This window comes from Eucalyptus grandis, chromosome 4 (genome assembly GCF_016545825.1).
Source record: "Eucalyptus grandis isolate ANBG69807.140 chromosome 4, ASM1654582v1, whole genome shotgun sequence".
Taxonomy (NCBI): domain Eukaryota; kingdom Viridiplantae; phylum Streptophyta; class Magnoliopsida; order Myrtales; family Myrtaceae; genus Eucalyptus; species Eucalyptus grandis.
Window position 1 is genome coordinate 12720774 of NC_052615.1, and position 14541 is coordinate 12735314.

At 40.7% G+C, this 14541-nt stretch overlaps 2 protein-coding genes across 2 annotated transcripts; one reads left to right on the forward strand and one right to left on the reverse strand.

The window, feature by feature from the left end:
* Positions 1–1142: 1142 nt before the first annotated feature.
* On the forward strand, positions 1143–4012 carry LOC104441046 (polyphenol oxidase, chloroplastic). Its single transcript, XM_010054050.3, has 2 exons — positions 1143–2360; positions 2867–4012. Exons 1-2 carry the CDS (start codon positions 1450–1452, stop codon positions 3759–3761), a joined length of 1806 nt encoding a protein of 601 aa, XP_010052352.2. The 5' UTR covers positions 1143–1449; the 3' UTR covers positions 3762–4012.
* Positions 4013–9733: 5721 nt separating this feature from the next.
* On the reverse strand, positions 9734–11412 carry LOC104430672 (uncharacterized protein At4g04980-like). Its single transcript, XM_039310701.1, has 6 exons — positions 11306–11412; positions 11125–11211; positions 10858–11018; positions 10591–10760; positions 10331–10483; positions 9734–10158 (listed from the first exon to the last, which is right to left on the reverse strand). Exons 1-6 carry the CDS (start codon positions 11410–11412, stop codon positions 9955–9957), a joined length of 882 nt encoding a protein of 293 aa, XP_039166635.1. The 3' UTR covers positions 9734–9954.
* Positions 11413–14541: the final 3129 nt, after the last annotated feature.

A 14541-nucleotide genomic window follows, 5' to 3' on the forward strand; every position in this document is an offset into this window, starting at 1 on the left:
TATAATCCTTAAACTTTAGCCTAATGTCATATCTGAACTTTTGAATTGTTCAATATAGTACATGGATTTTTTTATACATTTTCAATTTAGTCATTGGATTATATGAAAATGTTCAATGTTGTTTTTAAATTTGAATTAATTGAATGATAACATTGAATATTTTCATATAATTTAGAAGCAAAATTGAATAAGTATCAAAAGTTTAAAAACTATATTAAACAAATTAAAAGTTTATGTGACTATATTACACATTAAGTTAAAATTTAAGAATTAGATTGAACAAATTATAAGTTTACGAATAGCATTATTTATCGGACCAAAATTTAGGGACTATTTGTGTCATTGTCTCTAAATTAGTCAAAATGCTTTAAAAATGCCTTAGAAATGAAATGAATATAAGCGGGGCAGTGTGAAAATAAAGAGAAGTGATGGAGCAACATCGTCTTTTCTCCATTCAGCTGATGACTACCTATAATTTGTCGTTTTTCGAGTTTGGAATTATCTAAATAAGGGATTAGTTGGCAATTTGACAGTGCTATAATCATATTCAAAATGATAACAGTACGAAGGCCGGCTTCCCCACATTAATTGATTATTGTTGACTTATGCAGTTGTTATTTGTGTGGAAAGGATTGATATTTCCTGTTACTTCTTTTTATAATCTATATATATACAAACCCGACTACCTAAAAATTCATAAAATCCCAGATTAGTTTTACACACTAATTTAGTCTAGATCTTAATAGATGTAGGCGTCCATGATCGAAAACATTTGGGATTCGAATAGGTAACTTCTGTTTGCTATTTGTTATTTTGTGACGTTCTTGTATGGAAATGATAGACTTAATTAGCTAACCATAATTAGTGACCTATTCTTTTAGTGTTCTTTTTCACTATTGAATTTCTGCGTTCTTAGCACAAGATCCACGTTCTAAACTAGTAGCATTATAACTAATCTTTCAATATGTAAAGTATGCCGTTTCAATTTACGTAGTGTTGCTTTATTGAGGTTTCGATACTTAAGAGCCCAATGCAACCTTTTGATTGGGGGAAAAAATCAACAGTAAAACAGATAAAAAGTATATCAGAGTGCACGTTAAAAGGACAACTTATTATAATGATACATTTTGTCATCATAATTAAAAGTAGTACCGATAATCTGACTATCCTTTTCACTATAATTAGTTTTGATCTGATTACATAGACTTTTTTGGATAAACCCAGAAATCAAGGACTTTCAAACAAGGGTATTCCATCACGCAATTGGAGGAAGCTGTGCCTAGAGGTTCCTTCAATTCCCCACGTGGAGTCGGTCCTTTCTTAATATTATCCGTCAACTTTAGAATACGTGGTAACATGAACGAGAAAAAGTCTAACCACTTTGCGTTGACAACTCTATATAATAGCGTCATTCATCTTTAGCTTAAGCACCCCAACAAACTTTGGCCAATGGCTTCTCTTCCCTCACCGGCTGCTGCCGCCGCCACCGGCACCACCACCTCCTCCTTCTCTTCCTCTGCTGCCATCTCCTCATCCGCTCCGTTCTTACACAAACGTGCCCTGGTCTCCTTTTACTCGAAGCCTAGGAAACCCTCCGCACGGCGATCAACCATTTCATGCAAGGCCCCGAGCAACGACGACTCTGAACAAAATCCTCTGTCGGCGAAGTTCGACAGGAGGAATGTCCTCATTGGCCTTGGTGGCTTCTATGGGGCGGTCGGGCTTAGATCCGACCCGTTTGCGCTTGCGGACCCGATATCTGCCCCAGACCTTACCAAGTGTGGCAAGGCCGACTTGCCAGCCGGCGTGAAGGCCACCAATTGTTGCCCACCGCCCACCACCAAGATCCTAGACTTCAAGCTCCCATCCTCAAACTCGCCCCTGCGCGTGAGGCCGGCTGCTCACTTGGCCGATAAGGACTACATCGCCAAATATGCCAAGGCCATCGAGCTCATGAAGGCCTTACCGGCCGATGACCCGCGTAGCTTCATGCAACAAGCCAATGTGCATTGCGCCTATTGCGACGGGGCCCATCACCAAGTCGGGTTTCCGAACCTGGAACTTCAGGTCCACAACTCTTGGCTATTCTTCCCATTCCACCGTTACTATCTCTACTTTTATGAGAAGATCTTGGGGAGCTTGATCGGAGACCCGACCTTCGCATTGCCCTATTGGAACTGGGATGCGCCCGACGGCATGAAGATGCCCGCCTTGTTCGCTGACCCAAAATCACCGCTCTATGATGCCAACCGAAACCCGAAGCATGCACCACCTATGCTCGTGGATCTTGACTACAATGGCGAGGACCCGACCACGTCGAATCAGGACCAGTTGTCCAGCAACCTAACCATCATGTACAGGTAATAAGGTTTGACAAGAACGATAAACTTTAGGTTTGGTGAACATAGGTGTAGATCTAAATTGATTCCATTTAATTGACAACACATAGTCAAAAGGCAATGCTTCGGTTTCCGATGGTAGATTCTCTTTTTGTCACCTTTGATTCTTTTTTTATTTTAGTATAAACTCTCCTATCAGTTTTCTACGTAAGCACTGATAATAGATGAATCCTATATATTTCAGAATATGAGGATGCTATTCAGGACTTTATTATAAGCATTGTAAAAAGAGTCAAACTAATACATCGCAAGAATTGGGTTATACAATAATCTACAAAAAGAAAAAAGTTTGATGCATTGAGATGGTAACTGCTTAATTCAAATGCCTTAGTTTGAAAAATTAACCAACTATTAAAATTAATGATGATGAATATGGATTATGTGTGAAAAACTATATAGACTTAAAATTAACTCAGAAGACATTCTTTTCTTCTTATTTTATGATATGATGAATTCGGTCTAAACAGGCAAATGGTGTCAAACGGGAAGTCGGCAAAACTCTTCCTCGGCAGTGACTACCGGGCGGGCGATGATGCGGATCCGGGGGCCGGGTCGCTGGAGAACATCCCGCACGGACCGGTCCACGTTTGGTGCGGTGACAACAGGCAGCCCAACCTGGAGGACATGGGTAATTTCTACTCCGCTGCCCGAGACCCGATCTTCTTTTCCCACCACTCCAATGTCGACCGCATGTGGACCGTGTGGAAAACCCTAGGAGGCTCGAGGAGGATCGACTTCACGGACCCAGACTGGCTCAATGCCGCCTTCCTGTTCTACGACGAGAACGCGCAGGCTGTGCGTGTGAAGGTTAAAGATTGCCTAGAAACCACTAATTTAGGTTATGTGTACCAAGATGTTGACATTCCATGGCTAAAATCTAAGCCAACCCCACGCAAAACAGCCAAAAAGGTGGCCAAGGCCTTTGGGAAAGTTGCTCATGCCGCGGAGATACCGCGGCCTATCGTCCAGTTCCCTGTTAAACTAGACAAAGTTGTGAGAACTCTGGTGAAGAGGCCGAAGCAAAAGAGGAGCAAGAAAGAGAAGGAGGAGGAAGAGGAGGTGTTGGTGATCGAAGGGATCGAGTTCGAGAGGGACGCATTCGTGAAGTTCGACGTCTACATCAACGACGAGCACGACTCCCTCAGCAGCCCCGACCAGACCGAGTTTGCGGGCAGCTTCGTGAACGTGCCGCACAAGCACAAGCACCACAAGAAGATGAAGACCAGGCTGAGGCTGGGGATTACGGACTTGTTAGAGGACCTGGTGTGCGAGGACGACGATGAGATCTTGGTGACTTTGGCCCCGAAGTATGCCGGCGAACAGGTCACCGTCGGCAACATTAAGATTGAATTCGTCGACTGAAGTTGACGGCGGCGGCGTTCTTTTGTCATGTTTCTCCTATTTCGAGTCTGAAGATTACTGGTCAAATCCTTCTGGTTAACTTACGTGTAAACTTTTCGTTTTCTTTCCTCACGACTTTTCTCCCCTCTGTTAGTTTCCGCATCATGCGCGTTTGAATAAAATGTCTCGCTGCGTTGCACGTGGTAGGCTCTTGTAAACCCTAAATGGCTTCGATTAATTTAATTTAAAGGTACAGTTGTAGTTTTATTTAATCCGTAGAGATCTGTGTGCTTATTCTAATCCGGGGTGCTATTAAATGAAAAAGCATATTCCATTTTGAAACCAATCGTGTCTGCGCATCTCATTGTCAAATAAATTTACCTAATCACCACCCATCTCATTAAAAAACTCAAGAATCTCGCCATCTCCACTTATTTTAGGGAGAATGGGGAGAGATCGAGATCCAACGTGAACTATTGCTTGTCCATTAGTATCCACGACTGGGGTTATTCTAGAAAGCTTGAATGATGAGAGCTAAACAATCTTACAACGTGCAAATTCAACGCGCACGGTGTGATGCCGGATCCACATACCAATAAGTCAACAGAGAAATAGAGACCGAAACAAAAGAACAGTCAGGAATTCAAGAGTACCATAGCCATTGTCCTACAAAGTTAAGATTAGCAGCTTGACCAACAAATCACGCATACAAACATACGTTACATAAGTACGTATACGTGTATACACATTCTTATATGTATGTGCACGCATGTATGGTAGTTGACTTATTTGAGATGCATGGCAATCGAGGGTCATGCACAACTCATAGCCACCGAAGAACACATCTGGGTGCGCATGCATGTGAAGGAAAAGCCTGGAGCAATGCGAACAAGCTAGCACAATCAATTACCTGTAGAGTATCTACGCGTCTTCCGTCGTGTATATCGCTTGTTCCGTTGCAGCTCTCATGAGTTGGGAAATTCAAGGGAAAAGAACGAATGGTTCACCGGTCATCTCTCTCTCTCTCTCTCTCTCTCTCTCTCTCTGGTGTCTAGAACTCTGCATACTGAAGGGCTGATGGAAAATTCTTAAATACTAACAGTCCTCTCAAGATGATGAAGTACAGAAGAAACTCCATACCCTTAGTGTAGTACAGACATTCTCTTGCAGTACAAAGCTCCATACCCTTAGTGTGGTACAGACATTCTCTTGCAGTACAAAGCTGCTTGAGGATGCATGATTTCTTCATCATCTGAAATAACCTCGAATAGGATTGGATTATACTGGATTGATAATAATGACTATGTAAATCTCTGGTATCCATATCTTCATCAATGATTTCTCTGTCAATTTATTCTTCTCGCATTAAATTTGACTCGCAAGATACATCAATTTCCGTGTTATTTCCCACATATGTTCATAATTTCATATCATATTGTTTGTTCTAAAAAGTTCCAGACACATGAGTTCTGGATAGAGAAATGAATAACTCCCCTATGAAATATCTAGCATACCTACATATGGTTAAATAGAAATTGAAAATTAATAGAATAAATTAATATTAAAAGCTTACTTCCGCGTGGGAGAAAGCTTTTGCTCTTTAAGAATCACCTTCAACTGTTAACTTAATTAATTTGAATTAACTTACATGATTAATTCCGAGATATATCGCTATAAAAAAAATAAATATAACCGCAAATATCTTCTTAAATCCCATCTAGATTTATTACTTAATTACTAGGCTTGTAAAAAAATTCTCAAAGCCATTGACAACGCCGGTCAACGATTTGTTAAGAAATGACAAGGCCTCGTGGGTGGGTCTCTATTGCAAAACTAAAAGTCCGCCGAAGTGCATCATTCTCATGCTACCATTCAACGCTGATAGTTAGATGGAGAATTTTTGGATTAATCAGTTAATTAAAGTTAAATGTAAATGAAAGCAGATAAGCGCTTAGCTCATAAAATAACAACCCCATTATGTACTAGTTTCATCTAATCTTAATATCTTAATACACATATGTACCAAATTCTGTCTTTATCCACCCCAACATATTCGTAAAATTCCAGAGACGTAGAACATATATTATTGAAGATATTTCCCGAGTTTGACCTTGTAAAGCAAACCTAACCAATATACATTTGTTAGTTTTAGTAGGTTTCGTAATTTTGAGTGGTTTTGTAGTTTGAATAGGTTTTTCCTAGTATGGAACCAAATATTATATATACAAGAGGTGAATGTCAATTTTTGCCTATTAGTGGTGATCAAAAGAGCTTTCGGTCATAACAATTGATTGTGCAATATGCTTGTGAATTGCATCATGAAGGAATTGCAAGTGCTTCAAGCTAATGAATTTTGTGGTAAGATTTGTTAATTCCTTTGTGAGATTGTCTTACGGAAAATTGTAAGGGTTGAGCACTGTGTGGGTTACTTGGTGTCATTGGGGATTGAGAAATAGGAAGAGTGTTTAAATTACTTGAGTGTGATTGTAATCTTGTTGTATCGATTGATTTATAATGGAAACACATACTGCTTCTCATGGAGTAGGTCAAATCAACCAAATAATGTAAATTTGGTGTTCGATTTATTTCCTTGTTACGTTTACTATTGTGCTCAATTGCTTGTTTTTCGTAGCAATTGATACCAAAGTTGAACTCAATTGACTTGAGGTAAATCGATGATGATAGAAGAGGGAAAAACGAAATCGATAGGTTTGATGAGAAAGATTTCAATTTCTAAAAGATGCAAATTGAGAATTCCTTGTCCTCGATGAACCTACACTTATCTTGTGGAGGGAGAAGCCAAGTTGATTAAGCAAGCTAATTGTGATCGCTAGATGGACAGGCATTGGGTGTTTAGCTAATGTTAGATTGTAACGTCATTTTTACCAAATTGTTGTGGATAATATGCATTGCGGAAGACCGAATATAAAAAAAAACAACATAAGAATGTGAGGACAACAAGGGTCCGATGCAATATCATATTATCAGACAAATTTATTCATGATTTGATTATTGAGGACATCAACAAGGGTTTGTTTCCACACATTGAGTAATTAGGGATTTGAAGCTAATTGGGTTCAACATCAACATTAGAAGAACCAGTTAATTTGTTACCAATGCATGAGCATTGGTGAGTCCTGAGATCGCAAAGTGCCCACTTGGCCCTTGGACATTGCCAGCTGCAATCAACATCTCGTTGACATGAGGCGTTGACTCTTATCACCATCCATGGCTCACTTGAAAAAAGGAAAAGGTATTTGTTTAATGGTTACTATCTTTTGGTAGATATTTATTTTGAAATAGCATGTGCCATGCACACGAAGGAAACAATTAAAAAAATTAGGCAAACGGTTCTATTCCTTGCATTTCCTTAGCCTTGCTTTAGATTGGGAAAGAAAAATGTTAAATTTGCTTCTACTAATTAACAAGATGAGATCAATCGCATAAATACATAAAAAAATAGATTAGGGTTTTTTTTTGGGGGGAGGGTTGGAGAGAGAGAGAGAGAGAGAGAGGGTTATTACAAGTTTGAGTCGCATAAATACTTGGGAATTGCTTCCAAGTATCTTTGGGGGGCTAAAGGTCTTTGGGTCAAAATGAAGGTGTTTGGGAAGTCCCATTAAGGCAAAGCTAGCATTTGCAAGGCTGAAAGCCCAAGGCAGCCTAGGGTTGCCTTGGGCTTTCAGCATTCTCGGAATGCCTCCTATCCACTGTTCATGTCTACTGTTCATCTTCTTCTCTAGTGGTGTGGCTGATCAGAGACGAGCTTGAGAGGCCGGTGAGGTCACGGCTGAGGTCGGCGAGGTTGCGGTGACCGTCATTGGCTAGTCGCGGCGACCGTCACCGGCCAGTCGTTGCGACCGTCACCAGCCAGTCGCACGACCCCGGCGAGTCGCAACGATCGCCCGGGAGTCCTGGCGACCGCCCGCGAGTTGCGTCGCCGCGACCCAACTCGGGTCGCGTGACCTTAGGCGTGACCTAGATTTGGGTTGCCGGAGGTCGCACAACCTCGTGGCGACCGGCGTGACCTTAGGCATCTCCAGCGGACCCAAATTTGGGTCGGGCGACCTCCGTGAAGGGCCGTCGGGGGTCGCCCAACCCCATTCGACCCTCACTGGAGGTCACCTGACCCTCGCCGGTCGTCTCCGGGGTTGCTGAGGCCGTCGGAATCGCTTCGCCTTGCCGGCGAACTCTTTTATTTTTTTTTTGATAATTTTTTTTTTTTTTTATTAATCACCATAGTCCTTTTAATTTAATAAAAGCTTTTTACAAATGCAAATTTTACCAAACGGTATTTTGGCCAAAATTGTTTCTCAATGCAAATTTTACCAAACACTATTTGCATTTCGGAAAACCCCATTCACCCAAAGGTATTTGCATTTTTCCAAAGGCTTTCCCTAAAAGTCCAACCAAACGCACCCGAAGACCAACATCAACTTGAAGGCATGCTTCATGATTCCTTTGGGTTTAGGTTTTGATGGAGTGATGAATGATTGATGGTTTGGTTATGCTAAATAGAGATTGCTTTGGTAAAAAACTCTATTTGCACTAGTCCATATTTATAGGCTTGACATATTTTTGTGCTGTTAAATGTATTTGATTAATAATGGTATGCCTAGATTTCTTTCTTACAACTTTGGTAATTTCATCACTAGGATACTTTCATGAGATACTTCTATTATATTTGGCAGATTCTAGCAATTAATTTTCTTAACTTCTGTTCTTACTTGAAGATATATGCATGACCTATTTCTCTCTTACACATAAAGAATCACATCTGCATGTCATCCACAACAATATGGTATGACGATGACTATATGGTATGACGATGACTTAGAATTTTCATTATGAGCCATCGATCCATTATGCAAATGATAACATGTTCTTTCATTTAACATTTATATGTCGGCTATGTTATGAATGCGCTTTGTTGATAAGGAAAATACTTGTTTAGCTTAAATAATAAAAATTAACCTAGTGCCTATCTTCCTAGAGAAGTAATACAATTGTGCCAAAAAAATGTGCAAAAAAGTTGGACTCTACTATAACAGGTATCAATCTGTAACAGGCCGGCAAACCTAAGACAGTTCACAACCCATTCGGTTCAATGTTGCATCCCTCGAAACAAACTGGTGGCCTAGACATCACCATTCGGCTTCCCAAGAGTGTCGTCCCTCGCGACGTCCTTAAGCACTCAGCTCATTGAAACGTCTGATTTTTCTCCGGCAATTATTTTACCATGTTCCTGATATGTGATTGATTGATCTTGCATTCAATACATCACCAGATGCTGCATTCGACTGCTGTTGTAATTGCAGATATAGACCCTTCTGATTCATGTTGCAAATGCTGTCTAGTCCTAGTTACTTGAAGAGCAGAGTGATTTTGCTTCTCGGTGTCCTGAGCTTTCATGCGTAGGGTTTGCAATTTTTTTATTCAGATCAAGTTGGTCCATCTTTTTCTCCTCAGGATGCCTGTTTGAAGACATGATCGCAAATTTGCAGAGGAACTGCCACACTGAAAGATGCATTTTGACTGTTCTACTATTAGAATACCCAGAGAACTGCTCTGTGAAATGGTGAAATTTCTTTTGAGGTTTTGTTGATTAGGTTTTAACTTAGCCTCTGCCTCATTCATTGGTGATGCACAAAATGAACGGTATATAAGACAGATAGTCGATCCAAAAGCAGACCTGTCATTCGTAATTCGCGTGTTGTCCTCTACGTGCCCACTCTTTTCTTTCACAGGCATGTTCGCATTACATTCCCAAGTTCTTAATCTTAACGTAGATGAGGCCTTTTTTTTTTTTTTTTTGTCTCTGTTCCTACCTTTAAATGTCTAAACGTGACATACCCCAATTTGGGTTGTATCTACCACAACAAATCACCAGACAGCAATTCTATTTCATAATTAAGAACAAATTTGAGTGGGAAAGCAACTAGTTACTAAATGCCGCATCAAACACTCGAATATAATAATACTTGTTTATATATTCTATCCAACATGGAGCAAACCTTAAGTTTAGCTTGTATCTCTGCCAGAGAGTCTTGGAATGGCATATTTTAAACTGGTGTCCTCAAGAAATCTAGTAAGAGATTACTGGAATTTCTCAAAAGAGGGATTATATATAAGCCACAAAAAAAGGACTCTCCAATAAGATACACTGAATAGCCTAAAACTTGTCATTTAATTGGCTAAATATAGATTGACAGGTTCACTGGTGCTGCGGATCAGACTCGATCTCATGAGCCAGCTCTCTAGTGAGCTTGTCGGCACGGTCGTCATGGCCACCAGCAAATGTGTACACCCGGAACGTGAACTGAAAAGCCCTCCAGAGCATTTTTGTGCATGCCTGTCCTCGTTTGTTCGCTTCTGTTCCAGCATTTAAATCCTCATTCGCCTTGGCGTCCCTCTTCTCCTGCATCAAGAGAAAGGGTGAGCTAAAGAAACACCAGACTATGTTAAAGGTTAAAAAAAAAAAAAAACACCAGACTTCATAAGATGAAACTCAAGATCTGGATTGTCCATTTGCATTTATAGTCTGATGAACTAATAGAACTCACGCTTCAATAATTCTTTTTATGTGATACCTTAAGTGCCAGTTCCATGCAGCTTGAAGATACATCCACCATTGCTTCCTTGATCCTTACGAGTATATCGAAGTCGAACTGGATGTCACAGGCTGAGAATTTCTTGGCCTCTTCATCTTTTGTGCGCCCGAGTTTGTCAAGTCCTCCTTTGATCTATTTGCAGTTCAATTTGGCGAAAACCGTGACCAATGAAGTTCAAGCAAAGATTCATGGCAAAGCCTCTTGATATCTTGAGGGCAAACGATAGATATTCAGTTTACCTTGTTGAAGTAGCACTCGACCTTGTCGAGGAGCTTTTCCAAGGGAGGCACGATTTTATAGTTGTGCAACTCGACGATAATAGAGTTTAACTTCGAGTACAGTGCTGCGGCTGTTCGTAATGATTCCAACTTCTTTGTGGGGAATCCTTCGAACCTCGCCAAGACCTGCGATTCCAAGATTCAAGCGTTAGGATCTTGAGCTGATGGTAATGCTTAGATCGACTGTCAGAAAATAACATGGAATAATCTATTAATTGTAGCCCTGTGTTTCATCAGTCAACTTTTCGAGGTGAGGCTCTACATGATTGTGGAACTTGAGCAGCTCAGCCATGTCCTTGGTTTTGAAAGAAATGATGGTACCCTTCAACTCTTTTATAATTGTCGCATAGTTTTGGACGTCTTCCTCGATTTGTTGGAAGTATGCCGATCTGAGATATAGAATTTTGGCAAATTACATAAAAGATAAGGTTAGTTTTTCTAACATAATCTTTTCTTGTAAATACCGTTAGGATTTTTGGTACGTTCAAGAGTTACCTCTTTGTCATTTTCGCTAGCGCATTGGCCATTCCTTGTTTTCCACCACACGAGGCGCCGACCTTGCTTTTCTTCCCATTGGCACATCTACCATTTAGGCTCTACCCTTCAACAATTCCCTTGAGGGTCGATCTTTTCAGCTTTGTGGTCGATTTCTTGGGCCGCAAGGATGTGGTCGCACTGAGTGGAGGGGGAGGGGGAGGGGGTAGGTAATGGTGGAGGTGTGGATCCTTTTGAAGGTGTCTGAAGCGGAGGTGGCGGTGGAGGAGGCACCGCGTTCCCTTGCATCTTTGGTGGTGGCGGTGGTGGCGGCGGGGGAGGTGGTGGGTGCGAACTGTAACATTTGGTGAATTGACTGATGAAGAAGGTAGAGGTGGTGGAGGCGGTGGGGGTGCTTGTGCTACAATGTTTGGCTAGACTTCTATAGGTGAGATCCTGCAAGGCAGTGGCGGTGGTGGTGGTGGAGGTGGCAACAAAGGCGATGGCAATCCACTGGACAACACCTTAAGTGGCTGTACTGTTCCTTGCAAGCCCTCCTCTATTGGTGAGATCCTCCTGCAAGGCGGTGGCGGTGGCGGTTGTTGGAGAAATCCTCGTGAAGAGTTTTGAAGTTGACAAAACGTTTCCATCGTCTAGTCGAAGGTCCGGACTCGTTAGTTAAAGTCGAAGACTTCCGGACAGCCGAGACTCAAGACTCAAGACTCAAAGTCTATCCTCATTGACAGTCTACGATCCGTTGAAGAAAGGTTATCCCGAACCTGGATGTTTTGTTCAGGATTTAACCTTATCATCGGAGAAGATCTCGTGGCTGGAGAAGACGTATCGTAATCCTTTGATTGATCAAGTTTGATTCAATGACTGAAGATTCGATGATTGTCTAAATATTATTGGAAGGTTCTACTTATGGAAACCGAGATCCTGATTGTATGGGCGAACAGGATTGATGGGCTATCAACACGTTCCTTTAATAGCTCGAACGATCTTCCTAATTGATTCCGTCCAACGGGTAGATTGGAGGAATTCCTTTGGTAAGTGCCAACGGGTATGATGGCATAAAGGAGTATATAAGGAAGACGTCCTTAGTTGTTCGAGGAGTGTGCGATAGAAGAATTCCAAAGTCTGAAGCTCCTATTTGTTTAGATAAATCCTTTGAGCGAATACTTGTATACAAAAGAGAGTCTATATTTGTGAGAGACCTTGAGGAGGTGTGGTAGTACATCTACACTTTGTGGAATCAAGGCAAAGCCGTGCTGTAACTACTCTTTTGATCATAGTGAAATCCAGCCGGTGGGCTGTCAGTGCGGAAGAGTGGACGTAGGCTTGGAAAAGCTGAACCACTATAAATCCTGTGTTCCAATTTCTCTCTTTCTACCTTGATCGTATTTCAATTTGTTAAGAATTGCTTCCGTATATCGATAAATTGTTTGTGCTCCTATTCACCCCCCCTCTAGGTGTTTATACTAGCAATATCAATTGGTATCGAGCACGTGTACTTACTTTATTTGAAGTGTTTTACTTCATAGTAAAAGATCCATGGCTAGTATGTTAGCTGGGGGCTGATGGAAGGGCAAAGCAATACCAGACCACCCTACTTTGATGGAAAGGATTACAACATCCGGAAGAACAAGATGAAAGCTTTCCTACGATCAAAGGATCCTCCGGAATGGGACGTTGTAGAAAAGGAATTACTCCTACCACTTTGCATCGGTCTCGAAAGAGGAAAAGAAACTGAAGAATCCAGCGGAATGTCTCAGGAAGAAATAACCAAGAGACAAACACTCGATGCAAAAGCAATTTACTCCTTATATTGTGCTTTATCACCAACTGAATATAATAGAATATCTTCTTGTGGTACAGCAAAAGAAGTTTGGGACAGATTGCATATCACCTATGAAGGAACAGTCAGTGAAGGAAACAAGAATCAACATTCTTCTCGGTCAATACGAAGCCTTGAGTAATGAAACCGGGAGAATCAATATCGACATGTTTAGTCATTTTACAGATATTGTGAATGGTCTTGAAAATCAAGGTCAACCAACTTCGATCCCATGAAGGTAAACAAGCTCTGCGTGGACTCTCCAGGATTGGAATCACATAAAGACTTCGATAAGAGAGACGCGAGAGAATTATGCCACTATCTCGTTGACGAGCTAATTGGAACTCTTCAGTCCTATGAAGTGGAAAGGATCAATGAAGATGAAGATCCAAAAGGTAAGAAATCCATTGCATTAAAATCAAATGATGATTATGATGATACTGATTCGAAGATGATATGGACGATGAGGAGCTTGCTCTCATGATAAGAAGATTCAGAAAACTAAACGAAAAGGAAGAAGGTTCAACTCAAAGAAACAAGGCTTTCAAAGACAGCAGACCAAGTCCGTTGATGATGAGGAACCAAATAAAGATGTAGTCCGCTTTGAATGCAAGAAAAAGGGACACATCGAGACCCAATTGTCCTTTTCGAAGAAGAAGAAAGGAAAAGCTGAAAAATTTCGAAAAGCTCTCAAAGCTGAAACCACGGAGTGATGCGAGTGTGAAGAAAGTGATAATGAATATGCCAATCTATGTCCGATGGCACAATCGGACTCGAGACTGGATCGACTCGAGGATCGACTCGACAGTGAATTTGAGGCAAGTAATTTTAAAATTCCTGTCAAAGTTTCTAAATATATTGATGAACTATGCTTTAGTCTTAAGACTTCTCTCAAAAGAATTTCCAAAATGAAAAAAGAAAACTCAGCTCTAAAACAAAAAGAAAATGTTTTAGAAGAAAGAGTTAAAAGTCTAGACGTGTCTGTTTCCAATCTTAAAGAAAATGAAGAAAATCTTTTAAAAGAAAATGTTTTTTTAAAAACAGACTTATCGATATATCAAAGAAATTTTCTATAGGGTCTGAAAAACTTGAGAAAATTCTTTCGGCGCAAAGACCTTACTTCAATAAGTCCGGTCTAGGTATGACAGAAGAAACAATTCCCTTGATTGATTTTCCTAAAGTAAAAGAAAGAATCAAGAAAAGGCTTTCGAGTGAAGTTTACAAAAATCACTTCAAAAGAGTTTTTGTTAAACCCGTAGGAAGAAATGCTCTCAGATGTTCAAAGTGCAACAGTCCGGATCACTTTGAAAAAGAGTGCCCTATGGTATGGAAACCTGTTAAGAAAATATGGGCTAATTCTGTTTATCTTACTAACACCAAAGGACCCAAGAAAATTTGGGTACCAAAGAAAGCTTGAGACTTTATTTTAAATGCAGGTCTCCGTCAAGAAACGGTAAAGTGGTATCTTGACGGCGGATGCTCAAGACACATGACAGGAGACTCAAATTGTTTTATAAAGCTTGCTCAAGTAAATGGTGGAAAAGTTTCATTTGGAGGAAACAGCAAAGGAAGTATTGTGGGATTTGGAACCGTGAAGATTG

Excerpts from the sequence above, each read along its gene's own strand:
- LOC104430672 (XM_039310701.1), bottom strand. The coding sequence starts at position 11,412 with ATGCAAGGGAACGCGGTGCCTCCTCCACCGCCACCTCCGCTTCAGACA. Across the intron at positions 11,019-11,124 it reads CTAGCGAAAATGACAAAGAG|ATCGGCATACTTCCAACAAA; the intron begins GTAACTCTTGAA and ends TCTATATCTCAG. Across the intron at positions 10,159-10,330 it reads GCATGGAACTGGCACTTAAG|GAGAAGAGGGACGCCAAGGC; the intron begins GTATCACATAAA and ends CTCTTGATGCAG.
- LOC104441046 (XM_010054050.3), top strand. The coding sequence starts at position 1,450 with ATGGCTTCTCTTCCCTCACCGGCTGCTGCCGCCGCCACCGGCACCACC. Across the intron at positions 2,361-2,866 it reads AACCTAACCATCATGTACAG|GCAAATGGTGTCAAACGGGA; the intron begins GTAATAAGGTTT and ends CGGTCTAAACAG.